Source organism: Triturus cristatus, chromosome 8 (assembly GCF_964204655.1).
Source record: "Triturus cristatus chromosome 8, aTriCri1.1, whole genome shotgun sequence".
Taxonomy (NCBI): domain Eukaryota; kingdom Metazoa; phylum Chordata; class Amphibia; order Caudata; family Salamandridae; genus Triturus; species Triturus cristatus.
Window position 1 is genome coordinate 1135868018 of NC_140591.1, and position 24330 is coordinate 1135892347.

Below are 24330 nucleotides of genomic sequence, written 5' to 3' on the forward strand. Positions count from 1 at the left end.
TTGAGATTGCCACAGCTCAGGATCATCAAGCATTCCATGATGTAAATACCACGCATTCGGAAACGTTGCCATGCAACGCTAAAAAAACCATCATTTGCAATGCAATCGGTCTGACCTTTAGGACCTTGTATGTATTTAGCTATGCAGCACATTAGCCTGGGTGCTGAAACATCTACTGTTCTTTAACATGGAGGGAAAGTAAGCACCAAATTGCATGACATCCCAGGTATGGGAACACATGGTGAGAAATATTGCCTCTCAGCGGGAAATGGTATAATCCAAAGCTCGGATGTTATTATAAAATCAGGGCCTTCGGTGGTCATATCACTGAAAATACAAGATTTGAAAACGATATTATTGTCTATGGGTGCTCGTGGAAGTCAATTTCTATGGACTGTGAATCTAGAGAATGCTAAAGTGATTCTGGTGTTTTACTGACCTCTGCTGGTCGTTTTCTATCAAGACAGTTAAATAGAGGCAGTTGAACAGAAAAAAAAGTCCGTAACCGGTAGTAGACAAGTCCTAGGGCTGGTCTCCAGAGCCCACAAAGTACATACACATGTAAGTATAAACTGAAGTATATACAGGAGGTCTCTAATGCTCAACCTGAACAAGTCCTAGGGCTGATCTCCAGAGCCCACAAAAAATAGCTGCACTGCAATTATAGGCATTTGACTTTTATATAAATTATAGATCCAAGATGGATCTATGCCAGATTCTCAGACAATCTACAATCAAGAAATGTACATACATTAATTCTCAAAGGGATTCATTTATGCAGTCATTGGTTAACATGGAACTCTGGTGCGGATCCTGCCCTCCAGGACCTACTCTGGAAATACCTGCTCTGGGGCATTGATTAGTGATGGGTTATATTTATATTTGTGTTGAATCGATGTCTGCTAGATCCTGTTATGGAGTTTTATGGAGCATGACACATTCATTTATGTTGTCAAGAGCTTGGTTCAAGTGGCTAATGAGGGATCTATTTACAAGGGCATTGCCCCACTACAGCGTCACTTTTCCGACGATCCGGTGGTGCAATGGTGGCGCTCAGCCACTTTGCGTGGCTGAACACCCCCTTGTAATAATGGGCCTCCTCACCGCAGTTTGTTTTCTGCAGCAAAGGGGTGTACAATGGGTGGTGCTGTGGGTGTACCCACGCAACACCCATTGCTTTTTGATACTGTCCCAGATATACAAGAATCTGTATATCTGAGGTAGCGCCAAAAACTAATGACTTTGAAAAGTAGGTGTAAGAGTGGCACAACGAAGACTTTGAAGAGGAGGCGTAAGAGTGGCACAACGAGGAGAAATACTTTTATTTCTACTCGTGTTTTGCTATTTCAATTTGTGCTGCAGAATTCAGCACACAGAAAAGGAGCAAAACTCCATTAATTATTGTTTTTGTGCAGGAAGGTATCCCTTCCTGCACAAACACAATCATTCCTGCAACGCAGACACCCTTGCACCATGGTGCAAAGGTGCATGCATTGGCACTAGGCAACTTTTTAGCACCAGTGCTAGGGAAAACACAGGGGTGCTCCGTATTCTTGTCAATATGGTACATTCCTGTGTTTTTTTAATGAGGCAGCTTGGCGCAGCTAAATTGCTTGCAGCGCTGCACCATTTAGTTATAAATATGCCCCTGTATTTCTGGGCATCTTTTCTGATCATCTTGCTTTGATGCAAAGCTATACCTGTGTGGTACGTTTAAGTTATCTTCTTTTACATAGTTGATATGCATATTGGTATGAGTGTATGAATGTGTTGTTAAGGTGACACATGCTTAGCCAACTTTATTACTTGGTGCTATGCTGAGTGCATGAACATGTCAAGAGTTTGCTCTATAGTGCATTAATGGTGTAGTGCAAAGTGTGAGTATAACGTGATATAATTGTGCCATTGAGGTGGCAAACACTCAGCTATATAACTTGTGGATGTGTTCTGTGCATGGCAGTGTTAAGGGTTATGTCTCCATTCCATGGTACATAAAGAGTGTATCAGGTCAAAATTGGATTAAAAACATTTTAAAACCATTGAAAAAATAATTTGCCTTTTCCTCAGCCTCACTTTCCTGAGCTTGGCTCAGATCCTTCAACTTCGGCTTCAGTGACAAGATCCACCAATGAAAGCTGGTTGCTGCACAAACCGCTCAAGAATAGGGCCCATCACTCCAGCCCACCAAGTTTCATCAGCCTGGGGATCTGTGCCCCCACTACCGAACAGCATCAGCTCTGTGGCTCCCTTCGATGGAAGGCCCTGATGCATCTGATTCAATCACAGGGCTCCCATGGCCTCTTCTGGCTCCTCTTATCAAGCTCTAGCTCGTGTTCAAGAACTTTGCTCCACACTGTGGCCAGTGGCGGCTCCTCCTATATGGCGGAGGAGCATTACCCCACTGCTTTCAAGCAGTGCGAGAAGCAAAAGCATAAAATGATAATAACTATCAGTTATTATCATTTTATGTTTGTGCTGCTTTGCGCAGGCGGGTGGGCGGGGCTGATCTGCTCTCAGAGCAGGGCATGGGAGGAGTGGTTTGCCCCCTCCTAAGTGCTTTAAAGCCTGCATGGAGAACATGCCCACAGCTCGAGACCCTGGTTGCATTGCAGTGTTTTGATTGGCTATAGGGAGGGCACCTGGCTGCCTGCTTCTGTTCCTGAAGTCGGAGGCAGGAGAGCAGAAGCAGAGATGCAGGGCTCGGCAGCAAGGTAAGGTATTTTTAAAATTGATTTTGTATTATGCTCAGCCCCTACCGCAATCGTGACCCCCCCACCCCCGTCTGCACGACCCCCCCTTTACCACCCGCGCCTGCCCCCCCACTAGCGAGCCATGTCATCCGCCACTGATTGTGGCCATGTACCCATGCATCATGCATCATTAATGGGATTATATGCTGCAAAAATCAGTTTAAAATGACATAGCAGGAAGGAACAGGGGTATATTTAAAGGGGATGTATGGATGGAACACCTCCAAATATATTTGGTATTGGGTCACATCCTGATTTGCTCATGCTGGTACCGTCCTGTGCTCAAGTTACTATTTGAAGCTTGATGCAGCAGGGTAAGTGTTAGCCCTCTCAAAGGTGAGCTTGTGATGTCCCGGGGCCCAGGGCTTTAGGGCATAGGGCCAATCAAGAATGGATCTCACCTGGGCCTCTGTCATTCACACTGTCATCATTGTGACCCCACAGAACCCTTTGCAATGACAGACTGTGGAGTTGTGAGACAGTGTGACATTGAATCTTTGTAGTGTAGCGATCGGTAAGGGTAGTCGGTCTGCAAGTTAGACTTAGTCCAAGCAGCCTGGCCTGTGCGTCCCCACCGCTCTGTCACTTAGTGCTTCCTTAGGCCAGCATAGTCATGATGTCACCCCTCAATCCCTGCATTTGGTATTCGGGCAATGGGCCACGGGGCTAAAGATGCCACCAAATCTAAACATTACAGTGCAATATTCATTTTAGGCCCCTGGATACAGGTACTGTTTGAACCAGGACCCAAAGGTGTAGAATGAAAATGTGCTGTTTTTAGTGAAGTTAGCTGCTTTATGACATAGGATGCTAAAGCGCTGTAATGATGTGAGTTTACCCAGCGCTACTAGGTTAGTTAATTGGTTAATGCGCTTAGTGGAGAGCTGGCTTGAATCCATATAGAATAGTATGTCTAGGTACTGTCACACACACACACATAGCTCGCTTCTATTGTCAAATCTTTTTTTGCATTCTGTGTCAAGTCCTGGTTTTATAATGAGGTGAAGAAGACTAAAAGAATCAGAATGCAACGAAAAGACCGAAACTGAAGCAGCTAGTCACTCCTCAACCTGGCAAACTTGGCAGGGTTGAATCTCTCTTTGGCAATCAACACAGAAGGTTAAGTGAGCTTAACAGATCGTGACCAAACAGCTGTGAAGGAGACATCTTTCCAACAGAGGTTCGACAGCAGGCACTGCTGTGGCCATATTGCGTTAAGTGTCCCGTGGGGTGCAACAGGAAAATGCTTCCACTCTCTGCGCTCCTGACCTAGATGCTTGTGCAGCCCCTTCTGTGATACAGATCATCCCCATTCACATTTAGCCCTAGAACAGTTCAAATGGGTCCTTTCCCTCAATAACTAGCGGCCGCGGCCCTACACTGAAAAAGAAAACCTTTGTCTCTGCACCTGCGCCGTATTAAGAACACCGCGCAACGGAGAATAGAGTCAGGAGGCTCCAAAGAGATGGCGCAGAGTCAGTGCACCCCAAGGGTGACCCCTGCAACGTGGGATGTGGACTCCCATGTGCCCACGTATGTGCCTCAGCAGGAGGATGCAGTGAGTGATCTATGTGCCCCTTTTAAAACCAGGCCTGTTACCGCCTGCACTGTGAAAGCCACACCGGCTGCTTCAAACAGCAGGTCCACCTTTCACTAATGTGCTACCCCGAGGGCAGACATGAGTTCCAGCTGCACGAGGGCAGCACATTATTTGTAATTTGGTATACTGGCAAGGTCTACACCCAGCATACCTATCAAGTATCCACCGTTGCACAGAACAGGGAAGTGCATCTCTGCTGCCCTCCTCCATTATGTGCCCACCCACATGTTCCATCCAGTTGCATTCCCGTCCGTGTGCTTCTAACATCCAGCGCCGCACTGCTCTCTCTTACCTTCATGCTTATTTTTGGTGCTCTTTTCCTTCTTTAGCCGTGCTGTACAGCATAAAGATGCTAGACGGCATGTCTAAAACCATTGGCAAAGCCAATAAGTCTGAAAAGTGAAACCTCTTTCCTTTGCCAAAAGTTTATTTGAACTGGGACCTCCTTTTTAGCATCTATTTTAAAAATGCAATAATTCAGTGAGCCAAGCATGCAATATAGTGTCGGCGTGGCACAGTGGATGGCCAATAGGCATACACACTAGTGCATTTCATGTGAATGAGGCATTGTAACATGGATCTTTGTAAACATGGCATTGTGAAGCACTTATCCTATAGTATTGGTAAGTATATATTTGATACATAGCTGGGTTGTATGACATGGACATGGGTAGGTTTGTATAGCTTTGTTTTCACTAGCCATTGGCTTTATGTATTTATTAATGATGCCAAGAATGTTCCTTACTTTTTCAAATAACTCTGAACGTATGTCCTTAACCCTGGCCATACCAAACCCCAACCCTTACCCTTCCCGCCAGCCATCCCTGTTCTTTTTAGTTGGGTGCACTCTGAAACTTTTTGGGGAACTCTAGGATCACACACCACTAATATTATTGACCAAGCTACCCCCCAGAAATGCAAGTTAGGAAATGCAGGACTGCCGGTTAGGGAGCCGGTTGGATAGTGTCGTGCAGCAGGCTGATTCCAACAGAGCTCTCAGCTGCCTTCTATCCGAGAGAGCCCGAAGAAGCTAGTGCTGATGCTCGGACTCTAAAAACTCAAAAAGAGTTATACTTTCAAATTTAAGAGTTAGGCCAGCTGCCGGGGAGTTGATGGGGGGGGGGGGGGGGTGTGAGTGTAAAACACTACAGCTGCTTTCGTTACAGCGGGCGGATATTGCATCTATGCTGCAACCTGGTCCTTGGAAACAAAACTGGCCCCCGGTAACAAAACCGGCCACCCAGTGGTCGAAACCAGACTGGCCCCCACCCAGGCGGCCCACCGGGGAAACACCTGGTGCCCTCTACAGCCAGTTTGGCCCTGGTGTGATATATTGAATCTGGTAATTAATGGCTGCGATAAACATTACAACTTTTAAAACTGTGATACCCAGATTTTTGCGTAGGGAATAGTTTACTGGGCTACTTGAAATGAGGACCGTAGTCAGTGTCCAATCAGCCTGGAAGGTTTTCTGATTTGTTAATTTCAAAACAAGTAAACAGAAAATTCTTGAGGAAGGGTCTGTTTTGGGCTTATACCTTTACATGCCTGCACTTATCAAACACTTCACACCTCATTTCCATTCATGCCTCCTCCTCACTCTATGCCGCCCAGCACTTTATTACTTCCAGCAATTACCGCATCCCTTGGTATGTTTTTGTCTGGCGTCGTTCCTCTTAACTGCTATAAAGACAAGAAGCCAAACTCCCTAGTCTGAATCTTATAAGTAAGATAAGCGCCACCTGATTCATTCTTGATCTTATATCGATGAATTCCATTTATTGATTATGATTTTACTCTCCTTTTTATCTGTATTTTATAACCACCAGATTTTATAGATGTCTCTTTTTATTCTGTATTGTTTTTAATATATTGGAATGTATATTTTGTGAAATACTTTGTATGCCTTTACTCTTTTGGTGAAATAAAGGGGCATATCAGCAACAACCGGCGATAATTATCGCTAAGCGCACTTAGCGCTAGGATAATTATCGCCGGCTAGCGTGGATTTTTATCGCTGATATAGCGTGCTATTAGCAACGCTTATCTCAAAAGCGATAAAAATCCTCACGCTAACTGTCTAACGTGAGATTATCGCTGGAAACCCAGCGATAATCTCATGCAATGTGGCGTTAGCTTGATGATAGGGACTCACAAACTTAGCCATGATATCCACCTTCTATAGGATATCATGGCTAAAGTCAGTCCTGAAGCAGGCGTATGGAAAGTAGCGACAACAGGGGTTATCGCTACTTTTCTTGCCGCTATGCTTCATAGCGTGGGGCTTGATGATAGGAAAAATGTCGCTTAGCGACATTTCTCCTGTCATGTCAGGTCAGGAATGCCCACTTTGCATCTCATTAGAGATGCAAAGCTGGGCGTTAGGAATTCCTACGCTAACGCAAGTTTTCACGCGTTAGCGTGAGCTTGCTAATCAGGCGATAAAATTATCGTCGCTTTTCGGCCGAAAACGGCCGCAAAAGCGCCGATAATTCTATCGCCTCGCCTTGCTGATATGCCCCAAAGTTATTTGGACTGACTGACCCCATATATTGAACTGGCAAATTTGAGTGAGGTTTCCAATCTCACAGTTGACCTCTCACCACCATCAGGGTAATGATTACATGGATTTAGCAAATGTAAAAATGAATGAATTTTATCGGGTTTGTATGCGTATGTATGTGGAGACTTTACAGCGTAAAACTGATACATGTCAGCTGTGTAAGGCAACAGATATCTTGTATGTAGTAGGTTACTTTTGATGCCTTAGATCCTGTTCAGGCTGGACCCCCCGCTCAACTTTACATCAGTTCTCCTCATTAACTCCATTCCTCCACTTCTAGTTAACTGACATATGTCAGCCCTAACCTGCTAGCCCTCTGCAATTCTCCTGAGGTGTGTGACCAGAATATTGTTGTCAGAACACCTTCTGACATAGATGTGTCCTAAATACTGTTGGCAAAAGTATGGTCCTTTTGGTGTTGAGAATAGAAAACCTACATCCAGTCTAATGATCGTTATGAACCATATTAAGGACACACATGTATGACTACAATATTTCTTTGTATGATAGACTGATATGCAAATTTGAATCGGCCTCCTTCAGTGAGTACTGGGGTGGTTCTGCCTCATGGGGTGAAACTTTACTATCAACTTTCCATCCTACATTTAACTAGTGGTCTTCCAGAATAAATACCCAACATCCATGTGGTAGAATAAGAATTGACTGCCAGTCCCCAAAATACTTTTCATTTCGGCCAATAAAGGGGACATAAACGTTTTCTGGTATCTACATCAAATTCTGAATGAAATTAAGTATAGCTTGCATTTCGGCTATCTTTCGGGATCAGTGCGTACTGGCAATAGATTTTGGGTTTATTTTAAGCCTGGGCGAAGCACTACGCTACGCTCGCGTAGTTTGCGAAGTTTGCGCTACTTCGCACTACGCGAACTGCACGTAGCACAGTGCGAACACGCGTAGCGTAGTGTTGCGTAGTGCTGCGGTTATTTTTTGCTTGCTCGCGGTCCTCAACGTCAAGTTGGCGACCGCGAGCAAGCAAAATGACATCCCGGCGAGACTTTTTCCTTGTTCGCGATCAGCAACTTCAAGTTGGCGATCGCGAGCATGGAAAATAAACCTCCCGGCGAGATTCCCAACGCGAGGAGGTCAGGTTTATCATTGCGAGTGGTCGCGTATGCTCGCGACCGCTCGCGATGAGAAACTACCAGTTCGCGTTGAGAAAGCTGAAGCTCGAGTAAAAATCTACTCAAGCAGCAGAAAACTACAGCTCGCACTGTGCAAGATGCCATTTTCAATGATTGCACAGTGCCGGTTGCTTGTCCGCACTGTGCAATCATTGAAAACGACATCTGGCACAGTGCGAACAAGGTACTACGCAGTTCGCGAAGTGCTACGCGTAGCTCGCGTAGTGCGAACTTCACTTTGCGTAGCTTCGCGAAGTGCTACTTCGCGAACTACGCCCAGGCCTAGTTTATTTATTGATCGATCAGTCGTTCGCTATGTATTACATTTAAAAAATGTTCCGCTTCCATTGCTAGTAAAGTTTCCGAATGACTCCATGTCACCGGCACATTCTATTCCAGTCCTGGTCTTTCTATTTTAGCTCAACGCATTTTGGAAGGTGTAGTGTTGGTTTACGGCCATTAAATCAATTGGGTTGGAGCTCTAGATTGCAGAGTTTCACCAAGAGATAAATGGAACCAGACTGTTGTGTTCTCGATGACAAGAATTAACCATGTAACCTGAAAGGGAAACAGCCTTTACTCATATATTTTTATTTCGGATAACATTTACCATGCATTTTTTACATTGTAATGACAGTTTGCACGCACGTCTTTACAACGCAAGATTTAATACCCATTTGAACAGTAGGTTGCAGTGTTTCTCAAAGTGGCACGCTACAGATATTTTTAAGGGTCATTTTAAAAAGGGGGCTTTGAGGGTCTCCCGCCAAAAATATAAAATGTTAAAATAGTACCAAACCTGTAAAGGACAAATGTAATTAAAAATGTATTAAGAATTAATGTATACTTTCTGAACAGTAGGTGGCAGTGTTAGACTGGGACAGGATTTTTCAGTGCCAGTAAGTGTGGTAAAAGAATGCGCGGTAGCGTGGTGAAGGTGTTTCAAATGTGAGAGAATGTATATGCGTGGTAGTGGTTTAAATTAACGGCAAATTCATACTGAGGGGGCTAACTTTTCGACAACAGTATCCAGGTTGTTTGTGAGAAAAACTCCCCTGATATTGGTAGAGTTTTACAGCTTCATTGGGAAACACCTATTATGCTGAAACGTAATACCTAATCAAAGTATCCCGTCTTGCATGTTTGAAAGTAGTCCTGAAATCAGTCTAATACGTTTAAAAGTGCATCTTTACAAACCACGGAATGCTCTGAGTTGCTATCCGCAGAGATTGGGAACGGATATGCAAACCGAAAACCCTGCATGCGTAAGCCGGAAAAGTCTGAAGCTGTGATGGCTCAGTGAGTCATGTACAAACTGCAGAGCTCCAACCTGACAAATCACATATTTCAAATATTTTGTGCTGACATAACGTGTCATCGTTCTGCGGTTGTTTTTATGAGTTTGATTAAATTAGTTAATCCTTGTGGATTTGGTTATATAACTGAGGGACCCTTCATAGCAGCAAACACAGAGCCAGCAGCGAGTCATAATTTCAGCAGACAAATGTGAATTATAGACTTGTATTCTCATTTCTTTCTCCCTTTGTTATCTCAAACGTACTTCCCTTAACAAATAATTCACTACCTGAGCCCCTGTCGGGTTTGCACCGTCTCACGCGGCTATTGGTGTGTGACGTTTTATTGGCTTACCATAGTTCGTGGAACTAAGGGGCATATCAGCAACAACCGGCGATAATTATCGCTAAGCGCACTTAGCGCTAGGATAATTATCGCTGGCTAACGTGGATTTTTATCGCTGAGATAGCGTGCTATTAGCAACGCTTATCTCAAAAGCGATAAAAATCCTAGCGATAACTGCCTAACGTGAGATTATCGCAAGAAACCCAGCGATAATAGGGACTCACAAACTTAGCCATGATGTCCACCCTCTATAGGATATCATGGCTAAGTCAGTCCTGAAGCAGGCGTTAGGAAAGTAGCGATAACAGGGGTTATCGCTACTTTTTCTGCTGCTATGCTTCATAGCGTGGGACATGATGATAGGATAAGCGACATTTCTCCTGTCATGTCAGGTCAGGAACGCCCACTTTGCATCTCATTAGAGATGCAAAGCTGGGCGTTAAGAATCCCGGCGCTAAAGCAAGGTTTCACGTGTTAGCGTGACCTTGCTAATTAGCGATAAAATTATCGCCGCCTTTCGGCCGAAAACGACCGCAAAAGCGGCGATAATTTATTAACGCCGCCTTGTAAATATGCCTCTATGTGAGGGTCTCTATTTTAATGTGAAACCCCAGATGCAGAACATTTAGCGGACTTCTTCTAACTGTAGTATTCACGAGAATTATGGGAAGTTTGTGAGAGACAATCTGCAACGTTGCACATTCCTACACAAAACGTCAATGTGGGAGGTTCTACAATCAAATGGCACGAGGCGTTCAGATCTTCCGCTAATTCAAAATCATTAAAAGTCTGAGAATATTCATAAAATGCGGCATCACTGGGGGCTTTACATGAAATGTTAACATCATCTTAATAATCACAACTAAGGGCCTAAGTTGGAGTGTGGCGGACGGGATCCATCAAAACGTGGCAGATGTCCTGTCCACCAATTTTACAAGTATCATAGAATATAATACTCCTGCAAAATGGCGGATTGGACAGCTGACACATTTGTGACTGAGTATCCCAACCTACAAACTCTAAATACGCCCTAAGTTTTTTTAACAGACCTTTCTTTCTATTGCTGGTCTAACATGGACACCACTAATTATTGGGATTTCAGCCTAAATTCGATCAAAGTCATCTCTTCATTGTTGATTGTCTTCTCAGTCGCCCACGGTCTGTTTGCAAACAGAGAATCGTCTAGAAAAAGCCCAGTCTCAGAAAAGCTGCAAGGCAGCCGGAGTTGTGCACATTGTGATATCAGAAGCTTTGCGAAACAAGGGTCAGCTTGGGCAGGGGCTAGGGAGAGAATTCCTGACTGTGGCAAGTGCGCCCTTCACACCAATCCTCATCGGATGAGAAATGTAATACAAACTCGTTTTATAAGCAATTCATACATGTCTGTCATATAAGAATTGCTACTGTTACCTCATTTATTTTACTCAATTTATCACCTACGTGTATTCCAGCACTAAACGTTTAACTTGCTGAGCTACACCCAAGTTCTAGAAGCCTGCTGTCCCACCCCTTAAGCCTTCATTTTGGACTGCCACCTCAAATCCCAAATGACGCTGTCTTCTAAAATCTTTGCTCAAGACTATTAGTACCTCAGTGTAACACAGGAAGCAAATGTCTCTTGCTTAGTAATCAGTTATGTATTTTACTTTAATGTCCTGTTTTTAAGACTAAAAAGTAATATAGAATCACTATTATTAAATATCAATAAAAAAAGGATAACATTTTTCCTGCCTCTTTGAACTTTATTCTTTACTCTTGCTACACCACTGTCATTATCTTCTCACCACCAGCTAACCTCTTACCATATCTTGGGTTGCTACACAGCCATGTTTACACTCTGGCCCGGTCTCATCATCCCTTCCTGCCACCTTGCCCACCATGAAGTGCCCACCTTAAAGTCTTTCCTCCCACACTGGCGTCTGTTCACATTCCAGCTGCAAGAACAGGGGGGTCTTTAAGGGGATTTGTGCTAAAAGCGCAAGCGAAACACACCACGAAAGGGGCACGTGAGAGTGAATAAAAGGAGGGGTGTAGGATAAAGTGGGGTTCAGGATGTTATGCGTGTACAGCTATTTACCGCATATTTCAAGCAATGGCTTGCAAGAGATGGATCTGGCCAATAAAGTCAGATTATACAAAAGAAATTAGAAGCAGATTTAATGTAGTCAACGTCTCTGCATGTGGAGTATTAATCCCACATGTATGCAGCATCCATTATAGGATAACTTTATTCCTCATCCTTTAGCCCTCACTTCCCAATCCTCAGGCCTCTTTCCTCCTCCCTCCCTCACTCCTCTCCTTACTCCTTATTCCTCAATCCTCGCTCCTACTCCCCATCCTTCATTCTTCACTCTTCCCTCATGCCCCATCCTCACTTTTCATCCCACATTTCTCTTCAGCCTTCAGTCTCCATGGCACATTTCTCACTCCGTATTCAGTCCTAGTGCATTGGTCCACATCATTCACTCTTCATTCTTCAGTTGTCATCCCTCAACCATCGCTCCTCTTCGCTCATTCTCTATTCTTCATTTCACGCTCTTTATTTTGCACTCATTTGTCACCTCTCACTGATCATCCCTCTAACTCACTTATCAAGTGATGAGCAAAATGAACAAATGAGGAAATTCTAAAAGGTAATCTACCCTGTCTTTTTTTAGGATATCCTCTTCCCTCACTCTTCATGCCTCGGGTCCCATTCCTCATCCTGCCGAGCTCTCGAAGTACACAAAACAGTGATAGATAGAATATTTGAATTCATCTCAGCTTCTGGTAATCACTCAGGCTGCATCCCAATCCATTATTATTTTGCACACAGTGCCACCTTGGTTTGGACCCAGCTATATGCAAATCAGTCATGACCTTGCTCTAATCGGAACAGTCCAGCCCAAACTGCCAAGCCAGGTCCACCTCGCACAGGAACACAGGGCTGTTTTTGCCCTAGTATTGGGCTCATCCATCGGGTACGGGTTGATTCCAGTGACACAGTGTGCATGGGCCCCAAGTCTGGGCATAACTGACCCACTTAGGGTGACACAATAAGTATATAAACCAGTGATGGATGGAATGCTTGAATTCATCTCAGCCACTGGTAGTCACTCAGGATGCCTCCCAATCCATTTTTAATTTGCAAACCAGGCCACCTCAGTTTGGACCCAGCTATATGCAAACCAGTCTTGATCCTGTTCCATTCGGATGAATCCAACCCGAACTGCCAAACCAAGTCCTCCCTGAACCAGGACACAAGCAACCGAGCAACGGCATCACCCTAGTTATGGACCCATCAGACGGGTACAGCTTGGTTCCAGTGGCACAGTATGCCAGGGACCCACGTCTGGGCATACCTGACCTACTTAGAGTGACACAATAAGTATACAAAACAGTTATGGATAGAATGCTTGAATGAATCTCTGTCTAAGCTCAGGAACTGTCACAACACACTCCCAAACTAAGCACAAAGGGGCAGATTTATGAGCCCCTTGCGCCACTTTTGCGTCACTTTTATTATGGGAAAAGTGACGCAAAAGTGGCGCAAGGGGCTCATAAATCTGCCCCAAAGTTATTTGATAATGAGGTATAATCTTTCTGTGATTGAATGTATCAGGACACTCCCTCTGGGTACTTTTTCTTCATAAAGTGTGTTAGTATTGAGTTAGATGTGTATACCGCAAGCTGATGCATGTGTCAGCTTTTGATTTGGAAGCCAGAACTCTAAGGAGACGGTAATAAGATATATCATAATTTTGAAATATAAAAGCATAGATTTGCATAAAGCAAAGTATCATATGCCATGTATCTAAAACCAACCCATGCCTTGTGTATGTATTAAATGTAGGTCATTAAACATTTATATTGTCTTTTCTTCTCTAGGGCAACAACTGAAAATGATGGCAATTATATCGAAGTGCAGCTTGTTTTCGATGAAGTGAAAGAAGAGGATTTTAACACCGATTTTACGTGCATTGCAAACAATGACTATGGAATCCATATGCTCCCTGCTCAACTCAGACCAGCAGGTATAATTTTCATGATGACAGGTGGTGGGGGCATGTATTTACCTATTGCCCCTGCATGTTTTTTCATTGATACTAGCCTGATTTTCTCTGTCGGGAAGGAAGATTCAAAGTGTTAATTTACAGAACGTTGGCCTTGGATTTCTTACTTACTTAATAAATCTTTATTTCAGCACAAGGCCATAAAAGAATAAATAGACATACTATAATAAAAAAGGAGAATAAAAGAGTTTGCATAGAATTCCAACTCATGGGTTAGTCCGCCCAACCTTTGACAAGGTGCATACATCATTCCATACTCTCTAACAATCACATATGCATAAAACGTTAAACACAAATTAAAATCACTTTAACCTTGAAATCACACAACTCAAAAAAAGAACAGGCATTGGTCAGCATAAAAACTACACCCACTAACTTGGTGGATTTTACTCTCTATACCTCCACATAGGCATAAAAAATTGAAAGATTGAGAACACAATACACTGACTGGTATTGCTACTTAAAATTCTAGATGCAGTCCTATAAATTCTTATCCCCAGGGGGCGGCACACAGGAAAAATCCACTTCTTTTTAATTGTTTGATAAACAGGGCAAAAGAAAATAACATGCTCAACTGTCCCGCCAATCGAGGGGCAAAAAAAACAGGAGCTATCCCCAACACCAGGGTGATGGTTTCATTTGGCATTAAAGACAGTTATGGGAATAGTCCCTAAACGAAATTGCAAAAAAAGGGTCTTTGCCAGAGGAGGTTCGATCTCATCCAAATATGCTTCCATGCAAAAATCCGCTTTAAATTCTAGAAAAGTGTCAGTAAGCGATCCTTCCCTTGAGGAGCACAAGACCTGAATGACTGAACTCTGCCCAATGGCGTCAAGGTACTAGGGATAGAACCAGCGGTCATAAGTAGTAGGGATGAGGTTTTCAGATATTAAAGTGCGAAGAGCCATGTTTTTAAAGACTTGTGAAAGGGTAGCTGCGACTCTTGATGAGAGATCATTAGAGGGAGAGTGTTCCAGAGCTTAGAAGCAGCAACGGCAAAGGCTCTTGCCCCCCACCTTGCCCTCCTAAACCTAGGGACAACCAGACAATTTTTATTGACAGACCTCAGCCGTTTGGTGGGGACGTACCGTCGAAAGAGTCTTTTGATTCCTTCAGGACCAGAATTATTAAGAGCCCTATGGACAATGCATAGGGCCTTAAACAGAATTCTCTTTTCTAGAGGAAGCCAATGTAATTTCCAAAGTGCTGCGGAGATGAGTGGAATTTAGGAAGATCCATCACGAGTCCCGCTGCTGCATTCTGTACAAGTTGCAGTTTATGGACGGATCCCTTGGTAATGTCCAGGTAGAGTGCATTACGATAGTCCAGCCTGGACAAAATCAGGGCAACAGCTGCCTGGTTTCGAAAAGAGAGAGAAAGACATGGAAAGATCTTCCTCAGGATCCTGATAACCAGAAACAGGTAGAAGCAGTTCTGTTGACCTAGGGGTCGAAAGAGAGTGAATTGTCGACCATAACACCAAGATTCTTTGCTGATCCATCAGGGCAGGGGCATGGTCCAAGCATTTCAGGCCACCAGGAGTGAGACCACATGGATTGTTGGCTGCCAAAAACCAGGACCTCAGTTTTGCCTCCACTGAGTTGTAAATAGTTGATTACTATCCAGGCGGCCATGGCCCGCATGTAGCTTTTTAAAATTTTCTGCAGATGCCTCGATGCTGTTTGTGATGGACACAATTATCTGCTTGTCATCAGCATAAGTCAGAGCCTCCAGCCCGAAAGATCTAATTACCTTTTCCAACGGAGAGACATAAATGTTGAATAAAGTAGGACTCAATGAGGAACCCTGTGGAACTCCACAGAAGGTGAGAATGGAATCAGAATAAAATTAGTCCATCTTTACTTTTTGTGACCTATTTGTGAGAAATGAGGACAGAAGCTCCAAGGCGAAGCCTGATACCCCGATTTCTTGAAGACAGTTAACCAGCCTTGTTGGCTAGATAGTATCAAAGGCCGCAGATAGGTCCAAAAGTATTAAGAGAGAGGTATGCCCAGCATGTACTTGGGTACATATGTCATTTACTGCAAATGTTAAAGCAGTCTCAGAGCTGTGGCCACTCCTGAAACCATATTGGGAGCCATCAAGCAGGTGATGTTGCTCCAGGTAGGTGCCTAGTTGGGTATTTAGAGGCTACTTCAGAATCTTGGCAGGGACTGGTAGCAGCGAGATGGGCTGAAAGTTTTTATGTTCTGAAGGGTCCAGGTTGGTTTTCTTTTAGTAGTACCTGGTTACCTATAAATCGCCAGTAGGCGCATTTTAGCTCAGAGTTCGGTATTGACTCGGCATCGCCAGGGGAAGACCACAAATTGAAGTACCCAATCTGACCCAAACAGACTTCCATAGACCGCAGCCAAGGAATCTTATAAGCCCCACGTTGCCTCATAACATCTTCTAGGGCCATACCAAAAAGACGGAGTTCTGGAGTAACCCTTGGATTACTACTTTCGGTTCTCTGGGCCGCTGTCTTAACCAAAGACTTGGCATATTTCAGGAGCAAGCTTTATCACCAGTTCAAAAACCTACTCAGGAGCTTCAGCAATGCAATTATTTTTATATGTGCTGTTATTATGACAATGGACCTCCTTTTAGGGCCTGATGAATTGCGATTCAGCAGCGGACTGTAGTTTGTGCCCAAATCTGGATTCCAGCTTGTGCTGAATTATCTCAAGCAAAAAAAAAAATTCCGGCATACAATTTGGCAGAAAAAAACCTTGCAGAATAACCACAATATACATTATTTTACCCCTCACAGCACAGCAGGATAAAACAAGAAGTAAAAATGCACAATACCTCCTTCAAGGTGCGTAAATCACAATGGGAAGGTGCTGCTACATCCAGTGAATATCACACCCCATGTGATCAATATCTACTACGCGAGGTATTACTTCAAATATTAACTGGTGACTAGGAATGAGGACCAAACCAGTGACTTCTGTCTGTTCAATGGAAAAAGCCATGATTTTCTCTCTCACTTCCTTAGTGTTATTCAAGAATCAATTTATCAAGCATTTGATATTTCATTGAACTGAACTGAAAATGCCATCACCAAATCAAGTTAAACAAATGTATACATTTGTCTTTTTAACACATGGGGTGGGTCTGGCCATGTTGCTGCAGGAACCGTTTTCCAGAAAGAATTAGCAAAGCTCAGTCTTCTAGGTGATATAGGTGCTGATCATTCCCACTGTTGAAGGAAGAAGTCACACAGCTTTTGGGATATGGTAATTGAGGTTAGAATGTATCACCAACAGGCAGTGCTTAATTTCTAAAACAAGTATGTGCCTGGGTCCTTCTGAGGAGGCCACTGCAGCTTGCACCACCCATTGCCCTAGTCAGCACTGCCAATGACAGTACCAAAATACCTACTAACCGTAGCACTCTTAAAGTCTGATAATTCTGACTATTTCATGTCACCTGAAGCTATAAGAATGGTGTGAATGGCAGGTAGTAATAATTTTTAATGTATATTCAATTAGTAAATGTTGTTGTTGTGCTCAGTTCAAAATTGGGCAGACAGCAACACCTTGTGGTGGCCTGTTGTTGGTGCCAATATTGAGAATTAAGTGGAGGTGCTGAGCACCGTAAACCACCAGCTCAAATTAAGCACTTCTAACAGCCACCAATAGCGACTTTTTAACCATGCGCAGCTGATTAACCACACATGTAAATCAAAGGGTCTTCATAGTGAATGTAGCTGCAAGGAAATCAATGCATCGTTAAGTGTTTTGGTCCATCTAATCTAGCACTAAGGTTCTTCAGCATTGGCTGGATGGTGAGAATGATGGTAGCGTTCAGTGTATCCAGACAGGCTAAGGTGGCTGAGGAGAGCTGTCTCCCAACCCACCTGATGCTGTGATGCTGCAAGTGTGAACATGGCCCTGATGCTTTTGCTTAGACTTGGTGCACATCTAATTATCACAAAGAGGAAGTAAATGAGAGTGCACCTTCGCCCAAAAGAGCGAGAGAGGTTGCACTATTATTAAACGGTTGATGAGTATAGTAGATGCTGGCAAGTGCAGGAAGGTGACAGGACAATTCATAAATAGTGCATACACCCACATAGTGTGCCAGTCACATCATGTTGGAGAACAGGGGAACTTACATGATTTTAATTTACAGGTACAACCGTAGTTGTGGTACTAGTAGAGATCTGGATTCATGCTCCAAGTTGGTACAGGTAGTGGCAGCCGGCACAGGTTAGAGCAGAGGGCGGATGGGGGGAGTCGACAGACGATGAGATAGGCGATGCTGCGAGTGCAAGGTAAGTGGTTTTATTTATTTATTTAATTTTACCTATCCTGTCGTCTGTCGACTTGTCCCACCCCACCCCGCCCCCGTCCACCCCTCTTACCTGTGCCGGCCGCCACTGGGTACAGGTGTCACCTTATTGCTCCTTAAAGTGTCACATTATCTGTGTAAGAATCCCCCTGCTGCTCATTATTAGAATATTGCAAAGAAGAGTACTGAGACCATAGAGGAACAAGGCCAAAGGCGGAGTTCAATTGTAAGGGCAAGGAACTCTGATCCACCTGTTAACGTACGGCAGAGGGTAGTGTAATCCTAATCGGAATAAAAAATCTGTTTAAAAAGAAGGCGTGGTTAAGAATGACTAGTAACTGAGATTCTTTTTTTCCTGTAATGAGCTATATACAAAGCATAAACCTGTTGGCATAAATCTCTCCCTTCTGCTGATAATTGTTCATTTTAAAAAACACAGATCATAAGAAAAATATCCAGTTTGTGTTTTAATTGTGTGAACTGCTACTGCAACAATCCTCTGTGACCTGCCATTCAACTTGGCTACTGGCTCTTTCAGCAGACATTATGATGTCACATCTGAAGAGTAATAACTTAATACAGTTGAGCAGCTACATCTATAATAAGGAAATTAGAGGCAGATTTTTACGCGGGACTGTAGGCTTCCAGGTATTATATGTGGGCTAATTAACCAATTGTCTTACATTATAAGATAATTGCAAGTCACAGAGGATTTTCGTGACCACGTAGAGGAATGAGGTCGAGTTTGTTTATAAGTCATGGAACTCCAAGGTGACTTGCAATATAATTTTAATGTACAGCAGAGGGCATTGTGGGCATCATGCACAAAGCGCTTTTGTGATTGCAAACCTGACAATACACAAAATTACAGGGTTTACAACCTCAAAAAGTAATTTCTTTTTGAACTAAAGGCATTTTACGAGTCAGAAAAGTATTTCCGGGTTGTAAAAGAGCTTTGCCGTCCCTGTTTGAATCGCAAGTAGGAGGGGGCGTGAAAGAGTCGTCCCACTCCTGTTTATGACTCAGAAAGGAATAATTCAAGCGGAATCTGTACTGTGAAATTAAACATACTAAAAAACAGTTAGTAGTTTTTGCTAAAAGATATTAGAAGCAGTTTAATATAAGTAGGTTAAAAATGCTGTGATATAGATTGTGTAGAAACATGCAGAGGTTCGATCTTTCCTGCAATGATGTATAGCATCAGAAAGCCATGAACATCGCCTTTCCGCAAGGCACTTATTCTTTTTTTAAAAACATTATCAGAAGAAGGAAATGCCAGTGCCCATTTTCATTGTTTAAACTGCAGTTGTAATGGCCGGACTTTCATCCTGGCTGTTGGCTCTGGTGTCAGGCGTTGTGACCTCAGAAGTCAACTGTAATACATTACTATAGTTGAGCAGTTACGTCATTTCTTTATTGTAGGTGGCAAGAAGTGTTACAACTCAAGTATAACAAGGAAAGTAGAGTCAGACCTTTATACAGGGATTACACACTCCCATGTATTATACATAGAATTGTAGATGGTGAAAGCAAATCGACACTTTGGCCTTTATTACTAGTTTGGAAGTCCACGGAACGCCAGACTTGTAGGGGCGCTGCGGTGGCGGTCCCCGACTGCCTTATTACAACAAGGGCAGTCGGATTGCCATTGCCCTGCCGCAGCCGCCAGGGAACCACCGTTCCCTGGCGGTGCTGCGGTGGTCAGGAGGCAATAATATGCTTAGCGAGACCCCTGCCGTCCTGCCAAGCATATTACAAGTTCCACTCCGCCACGGTTTTCATGGTGGTTTCACTGCCATAAAAACCGGGGCTTAGAGGAAACAAAGGGGGCCCTACAGGGCTCCCTTGGGCCTCTGCGTCCGTGGATGCACACAAGGGGGCACAACATGTGCCCCCCCTTGTGCATGCACACCATTTCCTGCAGGAACTGTTTTTGCATTGTGGTGCCTATTTTCAAGGCACAGCCGTCGGACTGTAAAAAACAAAGCCTGCGAGACGAGAGGAAACTCCTAAACTACGGGCAGTCTGACCATGGCTTTGGAAGTGTGGCCGCAGGGCAGACCCGGCGCCGCACTGCCAAAGTCGTAATCAGGCCCTTAGAGTGAAGCTCGATTCGTCTATGATGTCACTCAAACCCCTGAAATGAAAAACATGCCTGTTATTCACTGTTACCTCGCTATGATTTAATGGTGTGCATGGCCTACCCAAATCATATGTCCCAGCTTTCAACTGCTATGCGTGGCATTGATGTATTGGGGGAACCTTACACGACAAAGCCTCTCCCCTCTGTCCCAGAAGTAAAAAAAAACTCCATTCACCTACTACCCTATGTGCCTTCCCACTACCATCCCCTCCCAAAGCTGTGCAATATCAAGTGGTGCTCTAAGAGGCTGTCAGAGAGCCCTGCCAGCAAGGTCTGGATGTCCTTTATGACCTAGCTTTGTTACCTCCTAGTGGGCCTTACCCAGGTAACCATTTACACATGGTACAATGTTTGTTTGACTTATTTAAACATCTAGAACAACAATACCAATGTTATGATCAAATTCTTTGTTCTTCATGGCACATATTGTTGCTAATATCTAATTAGACATCTGGATATTATTATCATTTCCATATGATATTTTTGTGGTTCCCCACAATAAATTCTACCCCATTATAGTTAGACTTCGGCCATAGATCTTTTCTAGTCAATAAGTTCTATCAATATTGAAGATCCAAACCATGTCAAAATGTCACCTTGCGTGCAGATAGATTCATATTTAATCCCTCCATGAGCTCTCCTTTGTATGCATAAGGATACAATGATACTTTTTACTTACTTTGAGTTGTTTTTTTCTGTTTAACCAATGAACATTGGCATAGATATGCGTAAGAACTAACATTAACTATATCCTCCCATATTCAACCACAAGGAGGTTCAGCATTCATTCAGGGTAAATAAATACCAACATTGTGAACAATATTCATCTCTTGTCACTTGACAATCCTAGTATGTACGTTATACTGCAGATATTCATTTTAAGTCATGACTTTAAAATTGAGTCATATCTTTATTATTCCAGAACTACTTGGAAACCAAGTAGACTGAGTCTTTTTCCACATATATTATCTTCATCTGTGAAAAGTATCCATTACATCCTAATTTGGAACAATTCAATTAAGGTACACTATTGCTCCTCCCTATTCACCTAAGAACCTTCCGAATACCTTGTCACCTACAATAGTATTCTGGATGATCATTGGTAATCTTTATATTTATTACTGTCCCTTTAGAACAGTTTGTCTCAGCCATTATTTCCACCTAGTTTCTGCCCAAGCTGAAGCCTGCTCTCTCTGTTGGTAAGAATGACCATTCTATAAGCACGTTTACTACTTCCAACAACCTCTTCGCTCTTGGGAAGGACCAAAGGATTCATAGATAATTTGTTCTCTCTTTTGAATCTTATTTCGTGTGTGTAAATATTAATCTCTTCTTTTAATTTTGGTGAAGGTCTTAGGCACATCTGTCTTCACATTTCGGTGAATATTCACTTAAGGATGCACTTTGGATAATGGTCCTGGTGATTGGGAATCCTACCGCTAACTTCTTCTAATCTTGTCCTTCTCCTTGTTTTTTTAATATATTGTTAACAATATATTGATAGGCTAAGTACAATTGCTATCTATTTTCAGGCCTTTCTTCTCCATTGTGGCTTTCCTCATGAAGGAGCTTGTGTCGCCGAAATGCGTGTAGACTAGATCACACAAATAGTCAGTGATGATCTAAGCCACTCATTTCTTAATTGCAACATATGTTCTGTTATGCAAAATAATTTTATAACCATTGACATGTTCAATGTAACACTGTCTGCTAATATTGAAATGAAGCATTTGTACAATGTCTCAGATTGTACATATGACAGTGATTAGTATCAATATATATAGGTATATTGTGGTATGAATGCTTGTATGACTGAAAGCTATGAAGTGTAGCTTTGCGTTCCCACTTTGGATAGTCAAATTTATTTTTGAAATTGGTTTTAAATCCCCTTTGTAAAAATAAAAGTATGTTTCTATTTTTATATTATTGAGTGACTTGGCCTTCATATTTATATTTGTATATCACACCTTTTGAAGTAAATAATTGGTTGCCTAGGGCTGTTTTCGTACAATGGATGCAGAGGAACACCCATGCTCCACGCATGTAAATAACTTCCTGATACAATGTAGTGCAACGCAGTGCAAGTCGCTATGTTGAATTACCGTTTTTTCCCACAAAGTCATGCAAGGTGATGCAAATCGGCCCTTGCATGGCTTTGTAAATCTCGACTAGCACTTTGCAATGGGAATGACGCAACCCTGAATCTAAATTTTAGTATGGTTGCAAGATGAGAAATGCTCTCTACGTAAATATCTCTATCTTTGATTTTTGCCCGCAGCTGTGCTTCTAAATAGTACAATTAAAAAATATATATTTTTGTGTTGAACACCATATTTGGTTTCCTCAGTAGATAATGTCAATCAACAATCAATCAATGACGTGTGTGGCTGCTTTCAACAGAAGCGTCTTGGCGCTCAAGCAGAGCAATATAAGCCTTTCGAAGTAACATAAAAGCTAAACAGTGTCAAATAACCAGGTTTTATGTAGCTTTTTGAAGTTTGTCAGAGACCCAACCCCGCGCAGCTTAGGTGGAAGTCTGTTCCATAATTTATCAGTGAGAACAGTAAAAGAGGAGATCCACGGCAAGACTTCAAGAATTTAGTGATACGAAGGAGTCGGCTGTTGTTTGATCTGAGTACCCTCTCTTGGGTGTATGAGGACAGTTAGTTCAACAAGTAGTGATGGGTCTCACCATGGAAATCTCTAAAAGCCATCATCAGAGATTTAAATTTAATGCATTGTTCAACAGGGATCCAAAGCAGATATCTCAGATGAGAAGAGTTATGATGGTGATGCAGGACTTAACTGAAGTCTGTGTATCAAATATGCAGGGAGACCAAGGTAGAGGCTATTCACATAGTCCAGGTGGAAGGTGACTGTGGCATGGACTACAGTTTTTCTTGTCTCCAAAGGAACCAGATAAAGGAACTTTTTCAAGATTTTCAACTTCATGAAATGGAACAATGATATATGCTCAATTTGAGCGGTATGGGTGATGAAAAATGCGGGTGTAAATACATCCGTTGGGCTCTGACCTCATAAAAGTTTCGACCTACGCTAGAGCCTTCCCCAGAATGTCCAGGTTGCTAAATCTGTTCAACAGGATGCAATGAGATACTGTGTCAAAAGCTGCCGACAAATCTAGCAGCACCACCATAACGTGTGCTCTTGTCAAGATTCTCCCGGACAAATAATGTAATCTGAGAAAAATTCTTTTTTTTGTGTGTGAATGCCTTGTTATGATTTGCTTGCTGTTAGGCATTTCCCCTTAATTGCCCCAAATGTTAATGTTGCTCTTTTCATTTGTATAGAGTCCTCTTTTTCCTGGTACGTTGCAGCAGTTCCGGTGGCAGCGGTGCTCCTGATTGCGGGCGCTATTTGCGCGTACAGGTGCAGGCATGCTAGAACTCAGAAAGGGTATGCTTTAACCGCGCGCTGAACCGTCATCTCAAATGGACTTTGAATTTTCAATACAGCATGGAAGCTTACCCTCACACCAGGAAATATTTGCATAAGTAGCAAGTGCTTGTGAGATGATACCATTTTTGCTGAAAGGAGCATTTAAGACATTGGTGTTCTGGAGGAAAAATAAACTCACCATTTTAAATAAAAATCCATTTTAGACTTTGTTCCAGAGGAATGTAATGAATTTACATTGATTTCTGGTATGTATATAATGTATAAATAATGACATTAATAAATGGCTTCAAACAAGCGTTTCAGTCGTGTCTTTGCTCTGTAACACGTGTGAATATCACTCAAGTTAATGGTTCTCAACTTACCGACCTCAGAAGGATGGAAGGCGAAGTCGGCCTTGCTACAATTCAAACTTTAGAATTTTTGATCTGCGGATCATCGCAGCTCACTGCACTTTCTTGCAGCAGGTGATATTGGCTTGTTTTTGTTTACCAGATTGTGCAAGATTTCACCCGTGCAGTGGAATTTCGTCACAACACTTGCACTAAGATGCTTGCAGAACTTACATTTATTTGCACTGAATAACTGAAAATGCAATTTCGCACTAGTCATTGGGTTTGAATGCCATTTGTAAACTTGCACTCCATGGTGCAAAGACATTTGCTGTTGAGTTGGTGCAAAGTCTGATTGACACCCCTAATATTACAATTCATCATTTTGCAC

General features: G+C 42.9%; 1 protein-coding gene across 1 annotated transcript in view; it reads left to right on the forward strand.

The window, feature by feature from the left end:
* The window catches only part of LOC146805509 (interleukin-1 receptor type 2-like), a 119125-nt gene extending 95219 nt beyond the window's left edge, over window positions 1-23906 (forward strand). The window contains exons 8-9 of the mRNA XM_085620510.1: window positions 13564-13709; window positions 23502-23906. Of these exons, the coding sequence (XP_085476636.1) occupies window positions 13564-13709; window positions 23502-23629 (274 nt within the window). The 3' untranslated portion in view covers window positions 23630-23906. The remainder of the gene's footprint in view (window positions 1-13563; window positions 13710-23501) is intronic.
* Window positions 23907-24330: the final 424 nt, after the last annotated feature.